This window comes from Drosophila simulans, chromosome 2L (genome assembly GCF_016746395.2).
Source record: "Drosophila simulans strain w501 chromosome 2L, Prin_Dsim_3.1, whole genome shotgun sequence".
Taxonomy (NCBI): domain Eukaryota; kingdom Metazoa; phylum Arthropoda; class Insecta; order Diptera; family Drosophilidae; genus Drosophila; species Drosophila simulans.
In genome coordinates, this window is record NC_052520.2 from 202,090 (window position 1) to 221,830 (window position 19,741).

The following is a 19,741-nucleotide window of genomic DNA, read 5'->3' on the forward strand; positions in this document are numbered from 1 at the left end:
AGTGGGCACAGAAACAAGGCGCTAATTCGATGCCTGATAACAAACATGTGTACACAACGAGAATGTGATAAAGGTGACCAGCTTATTGTGCAATTTTTATTTCGTGACTGGCAAAAATAGATCAGTAAAATATATTAAACTTTTTTCCTAGTCGCAAGATAGCCTCAAATTTTGTCACAATAGTTTTTGCTCCAGTGTTCTTTGTGAGCACCGAGAAATCCACGTCTTTATAGTCTTTCGGAATCGTACTGTTGTCAGCCAGTATAACCTTCATCATAAAGATCGCGTGAGGCAACTGCACGTGTGCAGTTTGCTGTACCTCGTTGAGAAACCTGCAAAAAATTCGATGAGAAAAGGTATCCCATTGGCTGTGGAAACTCGTCTTACAATTCGTATGTGTAGTTGCTGGTGTCCACATTCACGCTGCGCAAGGTCTGAATGAAGGCGTTGTAGTAAATGGTCAGGAAATTGTAGAAATTGTCTTCGAGAACATTTACGTCCACACTTGAAAACAGCACGAAGATGATATCATGCACCAACGATCCGTACTGCGCGATTTGAAAGTCAACGATTTTCACCTTGAGTGGAGTGCCTTCCTCTCCTGATAAAATTCTTAATGCATTAATATAGCCGGTTTCGATTTAAGAACTAATCCATCATACCGTATTTTAGCATCATATTGTTGATCCACAGGTCTCCGTGCACGAGGGTAGTGAATGGGCCGTCGTCCACATCGTTGCTAGCTTGAAAGGCCTGGAAAATGTCCAGCAGCTCCTTGACGCGATTTACTTCCCGTTCGTCGCTGGTCACCAACTTTATGTCCTTTAGAATCTCGTTGTTCATTATTTCCGTCTCGGCCTGATCAATATTACAGTTCATATCGAACTTCTTGAAGTATGGTCGCACAAACTCCTCGTACACCTGCGGTTTTTTCAGGCGCAGGGCGATGGGCAGGGCATGGTACTGGGCCAAATAGTGCAGAATAAGCACAGTTTCTGCGAGATTGTAAGGCCGGTGTCTGTTACCTGGGCGGTAGCCCTGCATAGTGACGTTCTCTTGGACCAGAACGGCATCCCGATCCACTTTTGTAGCGCGGGGGTCCAACGATACGCGGGAGCCGTAGTATCGCGGGAAGCCGTCAAAAATATGGGCGGGCAGGATGCCTGACTCTAGCTGCAACTTATCCAGCTCCGGCGACAGATACTGGTACACCGCGTTCTCCGTAATGCAGGTCCGCTCGGGTTGGAAGATCTGCCAGTAAAGGTCGTTGGTGAGGGGCGGCAACTTGGCTATCAGCGACAAATCCCGAATACCACCGTCTGCACTGCGGATTTTCGCTTGGACAGATAACATAATGCTGCCATAGTTGTCCCCGGGCTTGGTCAGGTAGCTAGTGGAGTACGAGTCCAGTGTACACCCTTCTGGCAAGTGAGGCTCGATCACCTGTGGCAAGTTCTTGATTTTCGGAACTTCTCCCATTTCTGGAGCGGATTGTACTGCTCCACGCGTAAAAGGCGACTGAATAGGTTCGACGATTCCGCGTAAACGTGCTTTTCTACCCTCTGCTCTACACAATTTGAAAGGTATTAAATCCACAAGCGTAGCGCGCTTTTCTATGTGGTGGTCTAGTTTATTTGTCAAATTGCGACGCTACGCGAAATATTAGCTCAAGTGGCATTGATAACGCTCACAGAACGTACTCAGTACTCACTCGATGAGCTTGAAAGCTTCTCTTCATTACACAATGTCCCGATCATCTTTTTCCATTCCATTCCTTCCATTTTATTTTTACCAAAAATTTTAGTGTAGTCTTAGAAAGGGTTTCGTTCTCCGTTTAAATTACGAGCCCAAACATTCAATAATGTTGATGAATGCAGGGTACACTTAGGTCGGTCCGTCGCGAATTCACACCTCTCAATTGAATTTGTGGCGCTGTGTTTGTGCTAGTATCCAGAGTCCCCTGAGTAAATATTTGGTTTGATTTATATCGCCGAGTTGATAGATGAAGTGTGCGAAGCTAGCACTACAAGGGAAGCTGAATAAAAAGAGGCGATGGCGGCATCGACAACAATCGAGAACATCAGCCGGCGGGACGAATAATTAAAATGTCTTTGTTATCAGCAATGCTTATGCACCGCGGAAGCAAATATATATTTCACCTCATCAACGGAAAAGTTTAAAGACTTGAAACTCCCCACTAGGAACTAGTTCTTAGGAACTAGGTCTTATTAACGGAAGGGTTTAAAGGCTCTAAACTCCCCACTAGGATCTAGTTCTTAGGTAGTTCGCACTAGTAACTAGTTCTCAGACAGCTCGCATATACCGATATTATTTTCTGCCATCACTACGTCCGATTTGTTGTGTTTACTTGTCGAAGCTAAATGGACTTGCAGTTACTAATGCAGCAAATGTATAGTGGTGCGTCGGTAATGACGATTTCGGAAAGGAACATAAATGGTTACAGTTATGGAATTCAATCTGGCCAGCACCAACTGCAGCCAATTTACCCTTTCCTGCCCACTGAAAACGGTGACCAGGTCGTTGGGCAACTCGTCGACGACGACGACGAGGAGGAGGAGGACGAGGAGCAACGGACTCTGTACTGCGGCAATCTCGACGAGCGCGTGACGGAGGAGATCCTTTACGAGGTGTTCCTGCAAGCCGGTCCCATCGAAGGAGTGCGGATACCGACCGACAACAATGGGCGTCCCCGGAATTTCGGATTTGTCACATACCAACGCCTGTGTGCGGTGCCCTTCGCCCTGGACTTGTACCAGGGCCTTGAACTGTTCCAAAAGAAAGTCACTATCAAGCAGCAGGGCGGCAAGCAGCTACCTGTCTACAACCAAAGTCGTCTACGCCCGTTCATGATGGAGGCTCCACCGCAGCCATCGCCAGTGCGTCACGCCCGCCACAGTTTGCATGACGGCAAGCCGTACGATCGGAATCCGTTTGGACACAACGGCGATCAACGGCGCCGGAGCGACAGCTCCGTAATGGAACGCAACCGGCTAAAGCCACAGCAACACCACCAGCACATGCAGGGAGGCAGCAGAAGATCGGACCAACGCCACAACAACAAACGCAGATTGCTTTAAGATTTCAACACAATTTCATCTTTATGTGTAGCCTAAGAACAATATATAGAAAAAAATATACAAGTCCCTTTTAATAAAAGAACCTTTAAAGTCTGGTCGATTAAATTATTGAAACAGGGACCCTAATTCCTCAGTTATTCAAAACCAAAATGAAAAGTTACCGTGTTTAATCGTTTAATGAGCTGGATATCTGCAGAAAATTATGTATCAAATGAAGCAGTTTACTCTGTGGTGTATTGTGTTTTATTAGTGTACTGTATACTATAATTATTCTCAATACATGACTCTAATTTATTAGCGAACACCCTAATCCTGTAAGCTTCCAGTGGCTTTGGATACTAAACCTATGCTGTACAGATCTTGATCTGCCATAATCAACGTGTGATGCTCCTAAGAGTCTTTTCAACATTTCTGTAGGTGCGTGGTGGTATCACCTCTAAAAGCAGCCGCTGATAATTATGATGTTCGGATAAAGCCCGGAACAAGGACTTCGCGTAGCTGCGGGTCTCTAGACTGCCTTCGAGAAGAAGATTCGCCCCAACCACAAAGAACTTGTCGCGGCTCTCGCGGCCCATTGCATAGATCCGGTCACTGCCCAGACGCTCGACTAGTCTGAAGAGCAGCTTTGCTGATGTCGTGCGCACCAAGGCATTCTGATGCTGTGCTCCTTTTGTCGCAAGGATGTTTAGAATCTTCTGCGGCTGAGCATGGTCCACCATTGACTCCAGGGCTCGAGTGGCGTCGGCACGGAGAAACCTATTCGTGTCGGCAGTGCGGTGCAGAAGGGCACAAACCAAGTCGTCGCATTCCTGCTGAAGGCTGGTGGACTTCAGCGAGAACAGCTCCGCAGCTGCTTGGCAGGAAGCTCGGGCTACTTGGGAGCGCAGATTTCGTACTGAGCGGGTAAGCTGGATGCAGGTCATGTGCATCTGATTGTCCAATGTCTCGGCATGGTAGCGGATCAAACGTACCATGCTTTTCAAGCCGGTCATGTTTACTTCCCAGTTGCTGGAGTCCAACTGGTCAAAAGTTTTAAGCAAAGCCTCACGGGGCCTATCAAATCGAAGCATATTCTGCGGGAAGAGGTCTGCCTGCGACATTTTGATGGGCTGCTTTGCAGGTGAGATTCGCCGTTGTGCCCGCAGGAAGTACGCTGTTTTGGACTTGTGTTTAATCGGGGTGTGTTGAGCTTTTGCAGGGACACTAATATTTCCCATTTGAGAACCAGTTTGTGATGTGTTGTCCGCAGTGCTTGTGCTTGTGTCCATAGATCCCTGCTTTGACGCTGGCCGCGTCCCATAAAGAGAGTCCAGGGAAACGCTACGTGAATGGATCACTATTTCGTCGTGTTTCGGAACCAACTTTGGACCAAAAGTATGATTTTCAAGTTTTGTAGCTTTTACCGGTGTTGCTAGCTCCTCCTGCAAGGGCCCTTCCTTCTTGGCCTCCGCTGGGGATGACTCCAGCTCGTTCTGCACTTCTTCAACCACGACGAAACTGTTGCTGCTCTCAATGTCCTCCTCGATTAGCAGCGATTTAACTGACTGAGCCCTCGAAAGTTGCGGGGTAGTTTCCTCCAGCTGAGTTTTGATGCTCTCCGTTTTACTGTGAAGGCTATTTAGGCTTCCATTAAGCTTGAGCAGCTCTTCATGGGCTGTAGGTTCTGTTTCCGTCTGCACATCAATGCCATCTACCACCAGTTCTCCGAACGCTTCGATGGGATTCTGCTCCCTGTTCAGCACTTCCACCTTGCAATCGTTCCAAAGGCCAGTGGATGAGAATGGTCGCTTCCCCATCTCGTTTTGGCTTATGCTCGACTTTGCCGAGGCGGTTGACTTTTGCGAATAGCTGGTAGAACTTGCGGAAATGGGGGAGCCATTCGTCATACCGTTAACTGCTGTTTCGGTATCCCTGTTTGGGCAAAAAGAAAAGAATAAATGGCTAGTACAATTGGCTTTAGGTTTTAACGACTCACAACTCCACATATTGAGCCAAAACTTTTTCTTTTTCACTATCTTCCGGCGGCTGAAACACGGGGAAAGAGTGCTTATCATCGGTGAGCTGGCTTTCTGTATCAATTTGCATCGATTTTCTGGACTCCAGAGCCGTGTCAGTGCAGCAGATGCCGCAGAACGAACGGTGTCCAGAAAAAGCCCCACGTAATGTGGAGTGTACCTCCGAAACCCTGGGGCAGATGCACTCTCTGACCGTGTGGAATAGAGTACGTGTTCTACGCAATAGATCAGATGGCTGTTCGCCACAGGAAAACGCATTCAGCATTTTTTTGCGGTAGCCAATAGATAATTATCCAGGCGATTTTCTACTGGAAACAACACATACTCGAACTAACCGCAATAGGCGTCCGCTTAAAACAACGCGACTTTGCAGACTGTTTGCAATGCTCGTCGCCAGTCCTTTTGGTCATTTCAAATGAATTTCCATACCGGGAATCCACAACAAAACCAAAGTTGCAAACGAATACAGGACATTGCGTTTTCCAAGCAATCACACGAACACTACCCCAGTGGTCAGAACGCCCAGCCACCCACAGGCTGCCAAGTAGTCAGCCGCGGAAAGGTCGTTGGTTGGTCTATCGCTCACTAGGAACAAAGTTCTAAGCCAACTGGCCACAGGTCCTACGGCATTTGCCCTAAAGCGTCTCGACTTCTGGACAAGGACCTCTTAGCCATCTTCGGGCGCCTTCGTTTCGGAAAATCCGAAGTCTATAATACAACAAGTTGCCATTTCCCCGAGAGAGCTTCAAATGTATGTAAAACAGCTTGGATAGCCAAAATGTTACGGTCCAAAAAGCAGTTACCCTTACTGGCAAACTTTTCTATAGTTGAGACCAGTCCGAATTAAACTGGTCGGAATTGGACTTGGAAATCCATACCTGCTTAACTAGTCGGCCATTTAATTTACCCAGGAAAGAATTGTAGACAAACGCCGAAGAGAATAATTTTCTGCCTCTTGAATCGTCTCTAGCACTTCGTGTCGAGTTCCCAGTGGTCACTTGAAGGTTCGTCGCTACTGACGTTGCCCAATGTCACCCGCCACATACTTAGATTTCACCAACGCGGTTTCCACTGCGCATTTGAATTATTTAGGTTAAAGAACTCGACACCTTTAATGCCACAGTTTTGTCAGCAGGGTGCGTGTACTGACCAGAGAAACAACTAAATTCGCTAAAGTGAATTGTCCCCATAACTTTCACCCTGCCTTGTGCTCAAATATATGTGTGGATTTGAGTAGGGTGTTTCAAAATGTAGGTTAACACTCACACCCAGCGAGGGGTAAATCATTTTGGCGACTGAATGAATGGGTTCTCCGTTTGCCTGCCCCGAATAAAATATATAGACGAATCTTACATTGACTTGATGACGTCGGCGCACTTGCTGTCCAGTGATTCTATGTGGTCTGTGGAAATACCGAATTTTCTCCTTTGGGATTCGTTAAATTTGTTATTTTCGATGCCTATAATAACGAAATATATGAAACATTGGCAGAACGAGCAGAGAAGCGATACTAACTTTGACCAGGTGGTTCTTCCCCTAGCTTTGTAAACGAATCCTTGTGCTGGAACCTCTTGCGGAGCATCTGCTGGGACTTTGGGATCGAGTAACTGACCTTCGGGTAGTTCGGTCTGTCCACGGAATAGGACTTAGAGCCTCGCTGCATGCTGCGCATAAAATTGTTGACAAAGTCTGTATGCTGGTTCATGGTGGGAAATCTGTGAGTAGGGTTTTATTAAACGGCTCTGTCGTTGTTGGGTGACAATGCAAACCTGGAGTTTGGTCCGGCAAGTCGACCGCCCGTGCGGGAAGTGAGCTGAATAAAGCTATCTGTGGCGCTACCACTGCTGCAGGTAGTGGTGGTGCTGTCAGTACTTCTGCCGTCCATGGAAGTATCAGAGCATGCCTTGGCCAAGAAGCGACGTTCAATAAAAGATTGATTTCCTACGTTCGCAATGGTTAGGGTTATGGAATATATTGAAAAAATTTATAAGAGACCTACCACCGTTAGTCTTAGCGCCAAAACTTAATCTTTGCGAAAAGTCCTAGGGAGAAGTTAATTTAGTTCTATTAAAAATAACAAAAGGTATTGAACTAACATTAATTGGGCTAGCCATGTCCAGCGTTTCCGGGGGGGAATGGAAGGAATGGCGATGCACGCTCTCGTTGACCTGGCTGAAACTGCGGATATGCATTTTATTAAAGTGTTTTTTTAGTTCTGAAGCTTAGGGCGAATTTATAATCTTATTCTATATTTATTCATAATGCGCTCCTAGCGTAACAATGCTATTTTGCGAAATGAGGTTCATGTGGATAAGAATACCTTTAGGTAAACCTTGTTTCGTACCTAGGGAATGGATCATTCTTGTTTTTTGCTTCTGCTCCCCCAAGAACATTGCGCTGGCTGCTTGCAGCCCGCATGCGTCGCCTCTTAATTGTATTGGGAGAGGCAGAGCCCTCACCCTGATGGATCCAGTCTACATCAGCTCCAAATCGCCTGGCTTCAGGTGGATCAGTCTGGTTGAAAACGAAGAGCACGCCGCTGTCGGGCGTAACGATAGGCAGCTGCAAACGCGAGAGCCGCACACTAGTCGCCTCCAACACCATTGTCCCAAGCTCTACGCCGTCCGTTGTCTCCGACACAATGGTTAAAACCTCTTTGATGGACGAGATATCGGCAAGGACCGCTAGAACCTCCAGAGCCGCCTGCCGCACACGTCGTTTTCGGTTAAGAAGGGAGTAGACGGCCTGAGTCGTCAACAGGCTGATGTCGAAGCAGGTTCCCGGGAAGGTCATCAGCGCAAAAATGGACATTTGAAGAGCGTGGTCCCGGAACTGCGGTACATGAAAATTCAATAATTTGGTTCATGCAATGTAGAATAACAAACCTTTGAACTCTTTGCATGGAGGAACTCTGGTGAGGTCAGTTTAGCAACTATAGTTCCCGCGGGAAGGCGCTGCATCAGAGCCTTGCACACCCGGTTTGCTCCAGCGTTGCCCTGGCGACAGAGTCCCGACAAGATTTGTGGTGTGCGCTCCTCCAAGTTGTCCAATGGTAGACGCGAGATTAGGTTAACCAGTAGCTCTCGCTTTAGCTCGGAGACCTCAAAGTGACGCTCCGATGAGAGGAGGGTTCGAAGCAGACTATCCAGATACGGTTGGACCAAGGCCAAATTGCTCGAAGAGCTTAAGGCAAGCTCCAGTTGGCCGATACCCATTAGACGATTGCGCCAATCCTAGAATAAGTAAAACAAAGAAGTGAATAATCGGTAAGTACATTTTGGCGTGCCTAGTGTTTTATGGCCCATTTGTGCTAATTTAGCAAATTCGAAAATGAATGCCGCAGAAATTAGATATAAGAACTGAGTGTGGAACGGCTACTGAGAGTGCCATAAACGTCGTATGATGGACTTTATTTTCTTAAATATATGTGTACTTATAAACATGCTAACCGGCTCGATCTTGTACTGACTCATTGCGCTTCTTAAATAGGAACAAACTAATAGATTATTTTTCACACGATCGCGCGGCAAGTAATTCTGATCACCTCTTAGATACTTTTTTACTCTACAAGTGTCGGGTATACTTATAATTGTGAAATTATCCAAGAAAGAAAAAGGAACAAAGGCTAGCGGTCAATAGCAACGAACAATCCTGCTTCTATTTAGCACGCGCTGTGATTTTCGTTAATGTTATTTATATTTTTGTGCTTGAAATGACCCAGTTGCAGACACGCTCTGCTCCCCCACCCTTTTCCCTAGGGCCAGCGTCTTCGTCAAACATCGTACCGTAATGGTAGTCTTGCCACTTTTTTTGTCGCATACAAGCTGCAAGCTGGGAGCCAGTTATTGTTGGTCCTCTTGCTTTGAGCCTGGTTCTGGTGCTATGAAAATCGCGTGCACTTAAATGATTGACCAGCCAGCAACGGCACTGGCGAGGAACTCTTGGTGTTCGGCCTCAGCTCCCTAGCGAAGCAATCCATCCGAATCCAGCGCCCAGTCCGCACAACATGCAACTGCCACCGGAATCCCAAAGTTTTTGTGCACCACTCAAAAAGTTGGTCCTGATAAGAGGTACATCTGAGACAGCAATTGCCAACCCTTAGTTATGCCAAAAAAAAAATTATAAATTTTTTTCTGACGCACTTTTCAGCAATTTTTCCGTTTATAATTTTTTTTAATTTTGCCATTCTTTTTTGCCGTTACTGTGAATTATTTCCATTAACTAACCTTTTTCAGCAGGGGAACATGGGAAAATTGATCAACAACTTTGAGCAATTCTGAAAAGCCGAGACTGTGGATGTCATGTTTATATTATATTACACAATGACTATTAAAATTTTCAGTTGAAAATAGCGAAGAGAAAAATGTTTGGCAGTCTGTATGGATGCGTATCTAAAAACTTACGCAAATGGTCCACTGATCCTAACTTAAGTGTGCCCACTTTTGTAGACGTTAAAATTTACAATCAGTTACAAGAATAGTATTGAATAAGTACAACTGGTTTGATTATCCGTCAAGGAAATGACAAAAACAAAAGCATTTTCTGAAGGGATTTCTGCAAGTTCTTCGACGTGTAACAAATACTTGTAGTTAACTCCTTCGCTTTAATTTCTAAGTACGTGAGCATAGAAAAATTAATAGGTCATTGGTACAGTGGCCCGAGAGAAGCCGGTCCCTACTCTATAGTCACCGATATGAGTGCCGGCTAGGGGAGAGTGGTCGCTTATCGCTGAAATTTTCATTAGTAAGGAGCGATATAATAGCACCCGTTATAGTGATGCGTGTCTCGTCCGCAATAAAGCCGGGCGGCTGCCATTATGAAGGCAGAATTATGAACGCATATGAAATTGTACATATCCTACTGACCCAGTTAGAGCCCAAAGCGCCGGCGACCCGGAACCCGCGTTGGCGTAGCGTGTGGAGTGATTTCATTGCTTTATTTTCGGTCGCACAAAGTAGACCATGCTGGAGACTTGGGTAGAGGGGTGCAATTACACGAGGATTACTAAATGTCGGCCACTAAATTTAATGCAATTATTTGGACTTGGTCATCACGCTTTAGGAACATACCCCAGATCGCAACTCCATAAGCGTCTTCAAGTTCACAATGTCCAGATCCTCCCAGGATTTGGGCGTGGCCGGTGACACAGGAGACATCGTAGAGGCGGATCTTGTTCGACTAATAAGCGGCTGTGTTGGTGAGGAAGAGGGATTCCCTGTTGCATGAAGGTCTTTTCCATCCCTATTCCCATCCATGTCTTCTGAGCGTCGCTGAGACCGCGGAGACGGATCGCGCTGGAGATTGTGCAGAACCTCGATTTGCTTGTGCGGCACTTTTGGGCTGATGTTGTTGCTTCCCGTCGGACTAGTGCTGCGGCTCCGAAACCCAGGAGAGCTAGGTGATGGCGACAGCCCGGCTTCGTTTTCCTGCCGATTGCGGGAACTGCTCGATGACGGCTCACTCTGCGCATTGCTCTGATGCCGGGGTGGCTGCGAGCAAAATGATCGAACTTGAGGCAATGGCTTGGTATTGTCGAAAGGGATCTCCAGCACGAGTGCCGTGGTCCTCTTGTCGGTGACGGGTCTAGAAAGGGTAGACTTCTCGTCTGATGACACCAGGTGGGAGATCGCTGGATCTTCCGAGGACGAAACAGTGACACTCTGATTGGTCTGTGTAGGGCTTCGAGAATTGTTTGTAGAGGAGGCTGCGTCGCTATCAGGAGTTCGCATCTTAACGATCTCACCTCCGAAGGTTACTCGCTTTAATCCCCGAGAGGGAGTACCCGGCTCGGAAACACTGCCCGCCTTGATGTGCGGCTCATCCAATTCTGAATCACTTATAACTTTCACAATCCCCGCCCCTATATTAGGCTCTTGGTGGGTGCTGCCACTGGACGAAAGGGGGTGGCAAATTAAATCCGTCCCATCTTCTTCATGCGAGAAAATCCTTGTTGGGCTATCAGACTCTTCGGTCTCCGTATCCGCCTCCAGGATCCGCATAGTCACTGTATCATCGTTGATCTTTATTTCTGTTTCCATAATGATTTTTCCCATGTCCGGGCAGTTTGACTGTATTTGGAGCGTGGTGTCAAGGTTCTGTACAGCATTGCCGTTTCTCCATCCTTGCTCACGTGGTAAGGCGCGCCAGGCGCCCGCTTTCACTTCGCCCCCTGTTTTCAGTTTACCAGACACCCCGTAAACCTGGCACAGTTGGTAGTACTTAGACAGCGTATCTCCACGACCCACATCGCCCATAATTCCTTCGAACTCGTGGACGCCCAAAAGCTCCCTGATCTTGCTTAAGACTTTTACGGTGATTTCTTGCTGCACCACTTGATCCATGTGTGCGACCACTCGGTCCACAGTGCTATGCACAATGCGATGTCTCTGCGCCGTATGCATTATTGATTGCAGAAGGGCAGGCACTGACAGTAGAACGCCGCAGCTGAGACGACCCATGTGCTCCGAATCCGATGGCATCTGCTTCGTCAGGCCTGCGTCTAGAATTCCCAGCATAATCGTCTCCGGGATTGCAGTTTCGGCGAGATAGACACGCAAGCAATCGAGAGCTCCTTTGCGCACAGTGGGGGCTTGGTGACCAAGGTTCTCGACCAGCAGACTAATAAGCTGCTCCCGCTCCATATGGCCATCGGCCTCGTCTTGCATCACCACCAGGACGTCAACGAGGACTCGCAGGGCGTGCTGCCTTACCTGCCACTCTGGGTCCTGCAGGCGCTCATGGAACTCCGCGTACATGGCGCTAGGGAAAATTGTTTCCGGAAGGCGGCGGGTGCGCAGTATGTGTTCCCACAACGGCGTTAGCTGCACTGCACCGATAGGGGCTTCCGCTCGGCGTTGAATTTTCATTATGGCTGGTAGTGGAGCACTCGCCCCGACTGCTGACTGGTTGTTATTGCTGTCCTTGACTTCACAGTCGACGGCACCACTCACATATGTGACACTCTCACTGTCCTCGCTGTAATAATGCACTGCCGGACTTTCCGTGGTCGACTTAGGGGGCAAATGATTTCTGGCACTATCCAAAACGCGCCGGAAAAACATACTGGGCCGCTCTTTTTAAATTCAATTATCTAACCAACTGACTCCCGATTGCGCACTCGGGCTCATGTTTTAATTGTCACGCACGCTTGCATCCGGTTGCGAATGGACTAGCTACTATTCTCGGTCACTTTCTAATTTTATCCACTCCACTTGACTTGACCATAACAAACCAGAGCAACTCGCTAGCAACGAATGCCGAATTTGTCAGCTTGCTTCATACTTTTGTAGCCAATAGTGGAACCTGCCTCTGGTGAGAGCACGCAACTTGACTCCAAATAACATTAACTGCGCATGTCCGCTTTGTCCTCTGGCTCGCAGTCTAACTCTGTTACCAATATTTTGGGGATCGAGATTCAAAGTCCCGGAATAATACTGGACAAGATTGAATAGACAGAAAAAGGGGTTTTGATGATTTTGAACTAAACGTATATTGAACATAGTACTTAGTAATCAAAATTCATCCACATATGTTGTTGTTTATTCTCTGCATTTTTGCAATTTAAGTGTTTAGCATATAACATTTAAATGGTTTTGTACCTAACAATAATATCGCTATTCCTTTTGTTTCGAGTTATCTACTTCATGTGGCCAATCTAAATCGATTCCCACCACATCTAGAGCTTGAATATCCATGGGTTTGCCTATAATAGAGGACAATGATGGCGTGGTCCTGCCAAATTCGCCATGAACTAACTCTTTAATGTAAGTGCCTGCTTGAGTGACAATATCGATGATCAAGGCTTTCGGATTTTCACGGTGCACCCTGGCCTTGACACTGTAAATTGTTCTGGGACGCGTGTGCAAAGGACGACGATGAAGAACTCGTATGGGGGTCTTTTGTTGTATGTTAAAGCTCGCTGATATTTGCAGTTGTTCCAAAATCTTCACTGATACTGGTTCATGCAGGGCACAAAGAGCGCGATAGAATTTCTTTTTCTGCTCTTCTCCCGTTTTTATGTGGGTTAATTCTTCTCTTGGCACGACTTGGAGGTGATGTATAGACACCATACCAGACGCATCCACAGCCCGTTCCATTGCAAAGGCCTCATCTTTGGTTAGGCAAGTCCGTCTGGCATTTGGAATTTCTAAAACAAAAGGCCTTCCTTTCCCCAGACATCGGACATCCACATCTTCTCTGCCACTCGACATGAAGGTGATTTTACCCAGCTTCTCTGTAAAGTGGGGACCGACATGCCTAATTATAATTTCCTCGATACTGTCCTCCATGAGTCTTTGGCCATTCAAAATCCAGGGAGTATGTGAAAGTTCCCTGCTGAGCTTTCGATATCTGCCAGCTACACAAATCAGTGGTCCTTGGAGGTCTATAGAAGTAAGTTTTATAGATTCCTCTACGTTAGAGCAGGGTATCTGAAAATATTTCTCATAGGTTTCCGCCTTAACTTTGGAGGGTTGATACTGTTTCTCTAGTAATCCTCGCGAAATTTCAATGCGCTTTTGATGCGAGGCCTTGGCGGGAAAGGCTTCTTTGTTTAATTTCACCAGTTTTTCCACCTCTTCGTCCTCCAGACTGTGCGTAAGGTCTATATTGATCATCAGACCGTTGGCATCGTAACCCTTGGCTAGCTTTTCACAGATTATAGGGTGTAGGATCAGCTTGACAGCCTCTTTTATGGGCACGTCTGGGGGATTGTTTTCGTCTATAGATGCTCCAAATCTTCTTTGCAAGGCAAACCACATGGCCAGCTGTCTCAACTGAAGCGACATCGGTAGACAAATCGCCAGAACGATTTTCTGGCAATCGTATTTCGCGAAATCCGATGCCAAAATGCTGTTGAGCAGCTCATTCTGAAAGTCCTTTGAGAACAAACCGAGGCACGTTGAACAAACACCCAGACGAGCCCTTTTAGATGGTTGAATCCCATCGGGTATAACAAGCTCTTCGTTTTCCACATTTTCATTTAGTTTTACATCCAACTGGGCATTTAAACGGACAAGTTAGACATCAATTAGTTGTCAACAAATTCAAAGTAAACCGTTCTTACCTTTTGCAAAGTCTCATTGATGTTTCTATACTCCGCGCCTCTGGCCTTCAGGTAACGCAGCTGGCAAATTTCGCACACCCCGCAGGACCTTAAGTATTCCACTAAATCCTGGTTTTTCATAGCTTGTCGTATAATTAAAATTATAAACAAAACGTGGAAGCGGTTCGCGCGCTAACCAACACTATCAGCTGTCGAATCTCGAAAAACGATACCCGATATCAGAAATCGATGACAGTCTTGTTTTTGTGCTGGAATTAAGGCGATATAAGACAATTCCTTGGGTATTGCCAACAATTTAAGGTGTGTGATAAGGATAAACCCTACTACACGTTGTAGAGAATACATAAAGAAGTTGTTGGGGCCGGATAGTGCTTTACAGCTGAAAGGCTTAAACCCTTTGTTTATTGTTACGTCACAGTGAACAGTGGTGGATCCAAATTGAACTGAATTTGTGTGTACTTCGATCCACAGACAAAATGTCGCTTACTCCCTTTCTACGCCTGCCCTTAACCGATCTGACCGGGTGTCTAATTAACCACCAGACCTACGACAAGTGCGGAAAATTCGAGATGAAAATGATGGAGTGCTTCGAGGCGTATGGCCTGGAGCGTGGAAAACGGGAGTGCGCCGACCTGATCTCCGACTTTCAGGAGTGCGTCGGCATGCAGAAGCAACTGATGCGCTTCCATGTGGGTTTTTCCGTAGCTTCATATCCCTAACGATCTGTAATTTTGTCTAAAATGCTAAAAAATTCCTCTTTCAGGCCATGCGAAACGAACGCTACAAGCAGTGGCTCAAGGGGGAGCGTAAGGGACAGGAATTCTTTGCGGATCCGCCACGCGTTGATGCCTACTAGACGTAGACCCTTTTTCTTGGTTAGTTCCACATTGTAAAACCGCAAATTGTGTAAAAATAAAAAGAGTATCAATTCTGGTAATATATGTTCCAGTATTTTTGCCAGAGTTGCCAACTTTCACTTCCTTCTGTTCTCACTGAAAGTAGCCACATCTATTCAGAAATAGCTGATTTAATCGCTAACATCCATGTCGGTATTATTATATTTCGAACTCTGGTCACACAGCCATACAGCTTGAGCGGAAGAAAAATAATTTATAAGGCTTCTATTTTAAAAACAATTAATTATGGGTACCAAAAGACCCAACAACAGCGTAGTTTTGGCCCAAGAGGCAAAGCGTAGCAAAAATGATCTGATGGCCTACACAAACAGGGACAAAGCGCTCCTTGAATCGGTAAGCGTGCTAGCAAGAAGAAGCAGTCTAAATATCTCAGTGATTTGGATAAACTTCGAATATACTTTTTACTATAATTTTTAGGGAGTAAGGCGTACCTCAAACCTGCAGGCGCCCATAATGCAGTTAGAAGGACATGAGGGAGAGATTTTCACAGCGGAATTCCATCCCGAGGGGGAGTTATTGCTTTCTTCTGGGTTCGATAGGCAAATATGTGAGTAAAATTTGGAATGAATGTGTATACACACAAACATCACTTTAACTGTGGGTTCAATGGTGCCGTGTATGTCTACGATTTGCGAGCCTATATCGTCGCATTTTTGGGCACAAATGAATTTGTAGTTCTTGGACATCTTTGATTAAACAAAAGCATGTAAAACAATTAATGTGGATTTCAGACATCTGGCAAGTGTACGAAGACTGCGAGAATGTGATGGCCATGTCGGGACACAGCGGTGCTGTTATGGAAGCTCATTTTACGCCGGATGGATCCCACATCTTTACCTGCTCCACTGATAAAACGCTGGCTTTTTGGGACATAGCCACGGGTCAGCGGCAACGGCGGTTCAAGGGGCATGGCAACTTCGTGAACAGCGTTCAGGGCTCGCGTAGGGGTCAACAGCTCCTCTGCTCGGGAAGCGATGATCGCACCATAAAAATCTGGGATGCCAGGAAAAAACACGCGGCACACACCTTGGAATCCCCTTTTCAAGTTACAGCTGTTTGTTTTGGTGACACTGGAGAACAAGTCATTAGCGGCGGGATCGACAACGAAGTCAAAATCTGGGACATTCGAAAACAGGCTGTCTTGCACCATCTGCGAGGGCATTCGGATACGATTACCGGAATGTCCTTGTCCCCCGAAGGAGACTTTATCTTGACAAATGCCATGGATAACACCTTGAGGGTGTGGGACGTAAGACCTTATGCACCCGGGGAAAGATGTGTGAAGGTATTCCAAGGCCATCAGCACAATTTTGAGAAGAATCTGCTGAGATGCGCTTGGTCCCCGGGAAGCGATAAAATAACATCGGGTTCCGCCGATCGGCATGTCTATATTTGGGATGTAAATACAAGGAGAATTCTTTACAAACTTCCCGGACACAATGGCAGTGTTAATGCCGTGGATTTCAGCCCAAAAGAACCCCTGATTCTATCTGGATCCAGCGATAAGACTTTGTATCTAGGAGAGATCGATGAATGACCAATTTTGACTAGAAAGAGCGAAAGCGATTATTGAAACCCACGTTACTTCTTAAATATTTTGGGGATCAGATGGTTTCTTGTACACAAATTATCTGAATTCGTGACGTAGGAGTCAATAAAGTATAAAATGTGTAGACGAAATATGCATAACACACCAGTTTTGTCTGTATATATTTACAATTTCGACGTGCAGAAAAACCTTAAACAGTAAAATTAAGATGATTATGAAATGATAGTAAAAACGCATTTTAAATAAGACCTACGAATAAACTATGTATACAGTTGATACCGTAAAGTTGAGAGGCGCGTGGTATCACAAATAAGTTTTATTTTGAATTTATCAATGAGTTAATAAGTTACTTTTATTGCTGCGGTGGTGGAGCTCATTTTCCAGGTTTCCCCTCCTTCATACAGGTAGTACACTTGTTGAAGCGGACACGGTGTTCTTGAAGAGTTTGCCGAAGAACTTGAGCCCCGAAGCTCCCCCAGGGACAGTGCCCAGGACCATAAAGAGCAATGCAATTATTTGCGCCACTGCAAAAAGGACTGTAAATGCGGTGCTTTTGGCCACCAAGGCGCAGTATAATGTTAAAATCAAACAGGAACTATACGACAGCGAGGTGAGCAGTCTTGGTTTGGAAAACATTTGCTTCAAAAAGGATCCAAATCCGGAGAGAAAGCAGAAGCTCAAGATGAAAAAGAGGCTGCCAAGGGTGTAGAGCAAGGCAAACTTTCTGGCCTTCAATATTAGGAAGGGAATGTAGAACGTGGAAAGGGTCATGCACAGTGCGCCCATTCCTAAGCATGCCACGAAGCCTACGATTCGCTGCAGGCGAGACTAGAAAAGTTCAATTTGAAATTAGCACATTCTGAACACACCAGAGATTGATAAACCCACCAATTTTGGAAAACATGAGTCGGTATCTTTTAGAAAACTATTTGCTTCTGGGTCGGAGCTGGAGAAAAATGGAACTTTCAGCTGTGGCAACTTGACGTTGAAACTGGGTTTCTTCTGATCACTCTGCAGTAACAAGTATTCGTCGAGATCCGATTTTAAATTACTCATACTTTTATATTTATTTATTTGTCGTGTAAGCAAAACAAAACAAGCTGCTAGCCGCGATAACGATAACCAACGCAGCTAGAGCTGCCTCCTTGGCTATACTATCTACTATACTGTTCCGGTTTAAAGCTTATGTTATGTTGGTCGTTGATATATGTGGTTTTCATAAGGTAAACGAGAAATAAAAATAGATAAGAGAACATGATGAGCTTCGGGTATTAAGTTTCAGGACAACAAAGGCAACGAATAATATTAATATGAGTAAACGCCAGCGCTTAACATAGTTCTGTTAAAAAACGTATGTTAATGGTTTGGGTGCTGGACAAAATAAATGTTTAGTATATTTTTGGTATTTAATTAGGGCTTGTGTATTTCCATAGGACACTCCTGCGACCACATTGTGTCCGTCACACAAGAGCATCACTAACGGTCACATTGTTTTGAAAATTTTTGGAGTGAACGGACCGCGCGCGTCGTTTGCAGCGAGCTAAAAAAAAAAAGTACAACAACAACGGCGGCGGGCGATTAAACAAAACGCCGCCAAAACACACACAGCGAAAATAAATTGTTATTATCTGAAAAGGCAAGTGCCACCACCCCTTCCCCCTTCTGAGTGTGTTTGTGTGAGCAGCGGCTGCTATATATCTGAGTGTGTGTGTGTGCGCGAGTGGTTTTGTGTGCGAAAATGCATTAATTCACCAATACGAAGGCAGATGCAGCAACAACATCAGCAACAACATCAGCGAGAGGAATATTGCAAGCGTTAATCGAAATACAGTAAAATACAAGAAAAACAGGCAAAAGTAAATTGATCAACGAGAAAAGCCTACTGAATGATAAAAATTTAATTTTTTTATTGTTTTCCATTCAAATATGTGATGCCTTTTGCCGAATAAAAAGTCACCCCATAACCCAGAGTGAATAAATTACACGGGAAAATAACGTAAAATACACCGAGTGTTAAATAAAATCAAATCGGTACATTTGGACTCGGTTCGGTTTTTTCGGTTCGACACGCAGAAAAGGCAAAACTCAACGGTCGCGTCGATACCATTTTTGGAAATTATCGAAAGAGCATAGCAAAGCCTTTTGCCTCGAAATATAACGTGTACAATGCGTCAGTTTCGAATAAAGTCCAAATCGAGTTCACAATAATTTAACTACTGAGGCAGCGAAAGAGGATTCTTACATGTTCGGCCAAGGAAAGCAGCTCCAATGGTGTAAGTATTGAAAAAAATGATTTGTAACAAATTATATATATTACAAGGAGAAACAACCAGAAGCATATTTATTTTATTTTATTTTTATTTTAAGCACGTATTTTTGGGTCCCTATAAAAGAGTTTATAGAATTTTATTGAGGGAAAGATAGGTAGTGTTATAATTCAAAGAAGTATATCCTATAAATAACGTATTCACTATCTGTATTTTAGCTCTCAACGCTCTCAATGGTAAGAATGGATAACTCGATTGAAAATCATCTTAAATGGAGCAAATAATCCATTCACGGAAATAATGTGATTAACCAATAAAAGCCCATGTATTTTGAAATTTGGGTATGTGTTTAAAGAAGTGCATAACTAAATGTCCAATTAAAGAAAAATTACCATAATTAAATGTCTAATTAAAGGGAAATATGCCTGTACCAAAAAAAAAAACGCCATAATTTATCAACTAAAAAACCATATAAATAATCAAAATAAAAGTGGTTTTCAGAATTTTCCAATACAGCTAATAGTGTTGTTCTAAGATATATATATATATATTTTTTTTTTAACAAGGAGCATAACAGGTCTACTTTTAATAAGCATTAGTTGATTTCGGACAAAAGTCAGGTTAGAAATGTCGTTCGAAATCGTCCATTACTCCCAGAAAATGTTCAGTACAGAGCAAAAATTTCTTCCTCTTCTTTGGGCGGTCTAAAGCAATTGGTAGAACACCAGTGCAAAGAAAATTGGCACAACAAAAAATGTGAGCTCGGCGGTAGTGACGCTGGCAGAGGCAGTGACCGAGGCAGAGGCTTTTTGCTGCCGACGGCGGGCAGCA

General features: G+C 45.0%; 8 protein-coding genes across 11 annotated transcripts in view; 4 read left to right on the forward strand and 4 right to left on the reverse strand.

Moving 5' to 3' along the window:
- Nucleotides 1-63: 63 nt before the first annotated feature.
- LOC6730410 lies at nucleotides 64-2,066 on the reverse strand. The gene is made up of 3 exons (XM_002077555.4): nucleotides 663-2,066; nucleotides 388-601; nucleotides 64-332 (listed from the first exon to the last, which is right to left on the reverse strand). Exons 1-3 carry the CDS (start codon nucleotides 1,477-1,479, stop codon nucleotides 122-124), a joined length of 1,242 nt encoding a protein of 413 aa, XP_002077591.1. The 5' UTR covers nucleotides 1,480-2,066; the 3' UTR covers nucleotides 64-121.
- Nucleotides 1,826-12,491, reverse strand: LOC6730412. Of its 3 annotated transcripts, none has more exons than XM_016179265.3 (9): nucleotides 10,183-12,491; nucleotides 7,999-8,346; nucleotides 7,458-7,945; nucleotides 7,210-7,291; nucleotides 7,113-7,155; nucleotides 6,883-7,054; nucleotides 6,629-6,828; nucleotides 6,467-6,572; nucleotides 1,826-1,960 (listed from the first exon to the last, which is right to left on the reverse strand). In XM_016179265.3, the coding sequence occupies exons 1-9, from the start codon at nucleotides 12,172-12,174 to the stop codon at nucleotides 1,915-1,917; spliced, it is 3,477 nt and encodes a 1,158-aa protein (XP_016022878.1). In that variant the 5' UTR covers nucleotides 12,175-12,491; the 3' UTR covers nucleotides 1,826-1,914. The 3 variants fall into 3 exon arrangements, with proteins under 3 accessions (XP_016022878.1, XP_016022879.1, XP_016022880.1); XM_016179266.3 differs by lacking the exon at nucleotides 1,826-1,960 and adding an exon at nucleotides 3,319-5,009; XM_016179267.3 differs by lacking the exons at nucleotides 1,826-1,960; nucleotides 10,183-12,491 and adding exons at nucleotides 3,319-5,009; nucleotides 8,899-9,222.
- LOC6730411 (RNA-binding protein 7) lies at nucleotides 2,303-3,193 on the forward strand. Its single transcript, XM_002077556.3, has one exon. It carries the CDS (start codon nucleotides 2,382-2,384, stop codon nucleotides 3,096-3,098), a length of 717 nt encoding a protein of 238 aa, XP_002077592.1. The 5' UTR covers nucleotides 2,303-2,381; the 3' UTR covers nucleotides 3,099-3,193.
- A 133-nt stretch (nucleotides 12,492-12,624) lies between the features above and the next one.
- Nucleotides 12,625-14,311, reverse strand: LOC6730415 (putative tRNA pseudouridine synthase Pus10). Its single transcript, XM_002077560.4, has 2 exons — nucleotides 14,178-14,311; nucleotides 12,625-14,109 (listed from the first exon to the last, which is right to left on the reverse strand). The coding sequence occupies exons 1-2, from the start codon at nucleotides 14,295-14,297 to the stop codon at nucleotides 12,727-12,729; spliced, it is 1,503 nt and encodes a 500-aa protein (XP_002077596.1). The 5' UTR covers nucleotides 14,298-14,311; the 3' UTR covers nucleotides 12,625-12,726.
- A 14-nt stretch (nucleotides 14,312-14,325) lies between these two features.
- LOC6730416 (NADH dehydrogenase [ubiquinone] iron-sulfur protein 5) lies at nucleotides 14,326-15,153 on the forward strand. 2 transcript variants are annotated; one of them, XM_016179307.3, is made up of 3 exons: nucleotides 14,326-14,477; nucleotides 14,649-14,866; nucleotides 14,941-15,153. In XM_016179307.3, exons 2-3 carry the CDS (start codon nucleotides 14,654-14,656, stop codon nucleotides 15,031-15,033), a joined length of 306 nt encoding a protein of 101 aa, XP_016022881.1. In that variant the 5' UTR covers nucleotides 14,326-14,477; nucleotides 14,649-14,653; the 3' UTR covers nucleotides 15,034-15,153. The 2 variants fall into 2 exon arrangements, with proteins under 2 accessions (XP_016022881.1, XP_016022882.1); XM_016179308.3 differs by having other exon boundaries at nucleotides 14,356-14,477; nucleotides 14,596-14,866.
- Nucleotides 15,154-15,213: 60 nt separating this feature from the next.
- Nucleotides 15,214-16,956, forward strand: LOC6730417 (U5 small nuclear ribonucleoprotein 40 kDa protein). Its single transcript, XM_002077562.4, has 3 exons — nucleotides 15,214-15,427; nucleotides 15,512-15,641; nucleotides 15,826-16,956. Exons 1-3 carry the CDS (start codon nucleotides 15,320-15,322, stop codon nucleotides 16,629-16,631), a joined length of 1,044 nt encoding a protein of 347 aa, XP_002077598.1. The 5' UTR covers nucleotides 15,214-15,319; the 3' UTR covers nucleotides 16,632-16,956.
- On the reverse strand, nucleotides 16,942-17,802 carry LOC6730418 (protein transport protein SFT2). The gene is made up of 2 exons (XM_002077563.4): nucleotides 17,532-17,802; nucleotides 16,942-17,471 (listed from the first exon to the last, which is right to left on the reverse strand). The coding sequence occupies exons 1-2, from the start codon at nucleotides 17,697-17,699 to the stop codon at nucleotides 17,040-17,042; spliced, it is 600 nt and encodes a 199-aa protein (XP_002077599.1). The 5' UTR covers nucleotides 17,700-17,802; the 3' UTR covers nucleotides 16,942-17,039.
- A 264-nt stretch (nucleotides 17,803-18,066) lies between these two features.
- LOC6730420 (protein split ends) overlaps nucleotides 18,067-19,741 on the forward strand; it is a 44,508-nt gene continuing 42,833 nt past the window's right edge. Inside the window, exons 1-2 of the mRNA XM_039291156.2 lie at nucleotides 18,067-18,916; nucleotides 19,129-19,146. The gene's annotated coding sequence lies outside the window, so the exon portion shown is untranslated. The remainder of the gene's footprint in view (nucleotides 18,917-19,128; nucleotides 19,147-19,741) is intronic.

What these genes read in the sequence shown, in the direction of transcription:
- LOC6730410 (XM_002077555.4), bottom strand. Translation starts at nt 1,479, where the DNA reads ATGGGAGAAGTTCCGAAAATCAAGAACTTGCCACAGGTGATCGAGCCT. An exon ending in CAATATGATGCTAAAATACG is followed by an intron (nt 602 to 662) that starts GTATGATGGATT and finishes GAATTTTATCAG; the next exon opens with GAGAGGAAGGCACTCCACTC. An exon ending in AGCAACTACACATACGAATT is followed by an intron (nt 333 to 387) that starts GTAAGACGAGTT and finishes AATTTTTTGCAG; the next exon opens with GTTTCTCAACGAGGTACAGC.
- LOC6730411 (XM_002077556.3), top strand. Translation starts at nt 2,382, where the DNA reads ATGGACTTGCAGTTACTAATGCAGCAAATGTATAGTGGTGCGTCGGTA.
- LOC6730412 (XM_016179266.3), bottom strand. Translation starts at nt 12,174, where the DNA reads ATGTTTTTCCGGCGCGTTTTGGATAGTGCCAGAAATCATTTGCCCCCT. An exon ending in TTATGGAGTTGCGATCTGGG is followed by an intron (nt 8,347 to 10,182) that starts GTATGTTCCTAA and finishes TACTTATTCTAG; the next exon opens with GATTGGCGCAATCGTCTAAT. An exon ending in CTTGCCGGACCAAACTCCAG is followed by an intron (nt 6,829 to 6,882) that starts GTTTGCATTGTC and finishes CCCTACTCACAG; the next exon opens with ATTTCCCACCATGAACCAGC.
- LOC6730415 (XM_002077560.4), bottom strand. Translation starts at nt 14,297, where the DNA reads ATGAAAAACCAGGATTTAGTGGAATACTTAAGGTCCTGCGGGGTGTGC. An exon ending in TCAATGAGACTTTGCAAAAG is followed by an intron (nt 14,110 to 14,177) that starts GTAAGAACGGTT and finishes TTAAATGCCCAG; the next exon opens with TTGGATGTAAAACTAAATGA.
- LOC6730416 (XM_016179307.3), top strand. Translation starts at nt 14,654, where the DNA reads ATGTCGCTTACTCCCTTTCTACGCCTGCCCTTAACCGATCTGACCGGG. An exon ending in AGCAACTGATGCGCTTCCAT is followed by an intron (nt 14,867 to 14,940) that starts GTGGGTTTTTCC and finishes TTCCTCTTTCAG; the next exon opens with GCCATGCGAAACGAACGCTA.
- LOC6730417 (XM_002077562.4), top strand. Translation starts at nt 15,320, where the DNA reads ATGGGTACCAAAAGACCCAACAACAGCGTAGTTTTGGCCCAAGAGGCA. An exon ending in ACAAAGCGCTCCTTGAATCG is followed by an intron (nt 15,428 to 15,511) that starts GTAAGCGTGCTA and finishes TATAATTTTTAG; the next exon opens with GGAGTAAGGCGTACCTCAAA. An exon ending in TGGGTTCGATAGGCAAATAT is followed by an intron (nt 15,642 to 15,825) that starts GTGAGTAAAATT and finishes TGTGGATTTCAG; the next exon opens with ACATCTGGCAAGTGTACGAA.
- LOC6730418 (XM_002077563.4), bottom strand. Translation starts at nt 17,699, where the DNA reads ATGAGTAATTTAAAATCGGATCTCGACGAATACTTGTTACTGCAGAGT. An exon ending in ACTCATGTTTTCCAAAATTG is followed by an intron (nt 17,472 to 17,531) that starts GTGGGTTTATCA and finishes GAACTTTTCTAG; the next exon opens with TCTCGCCTGCAGCGAATCGT.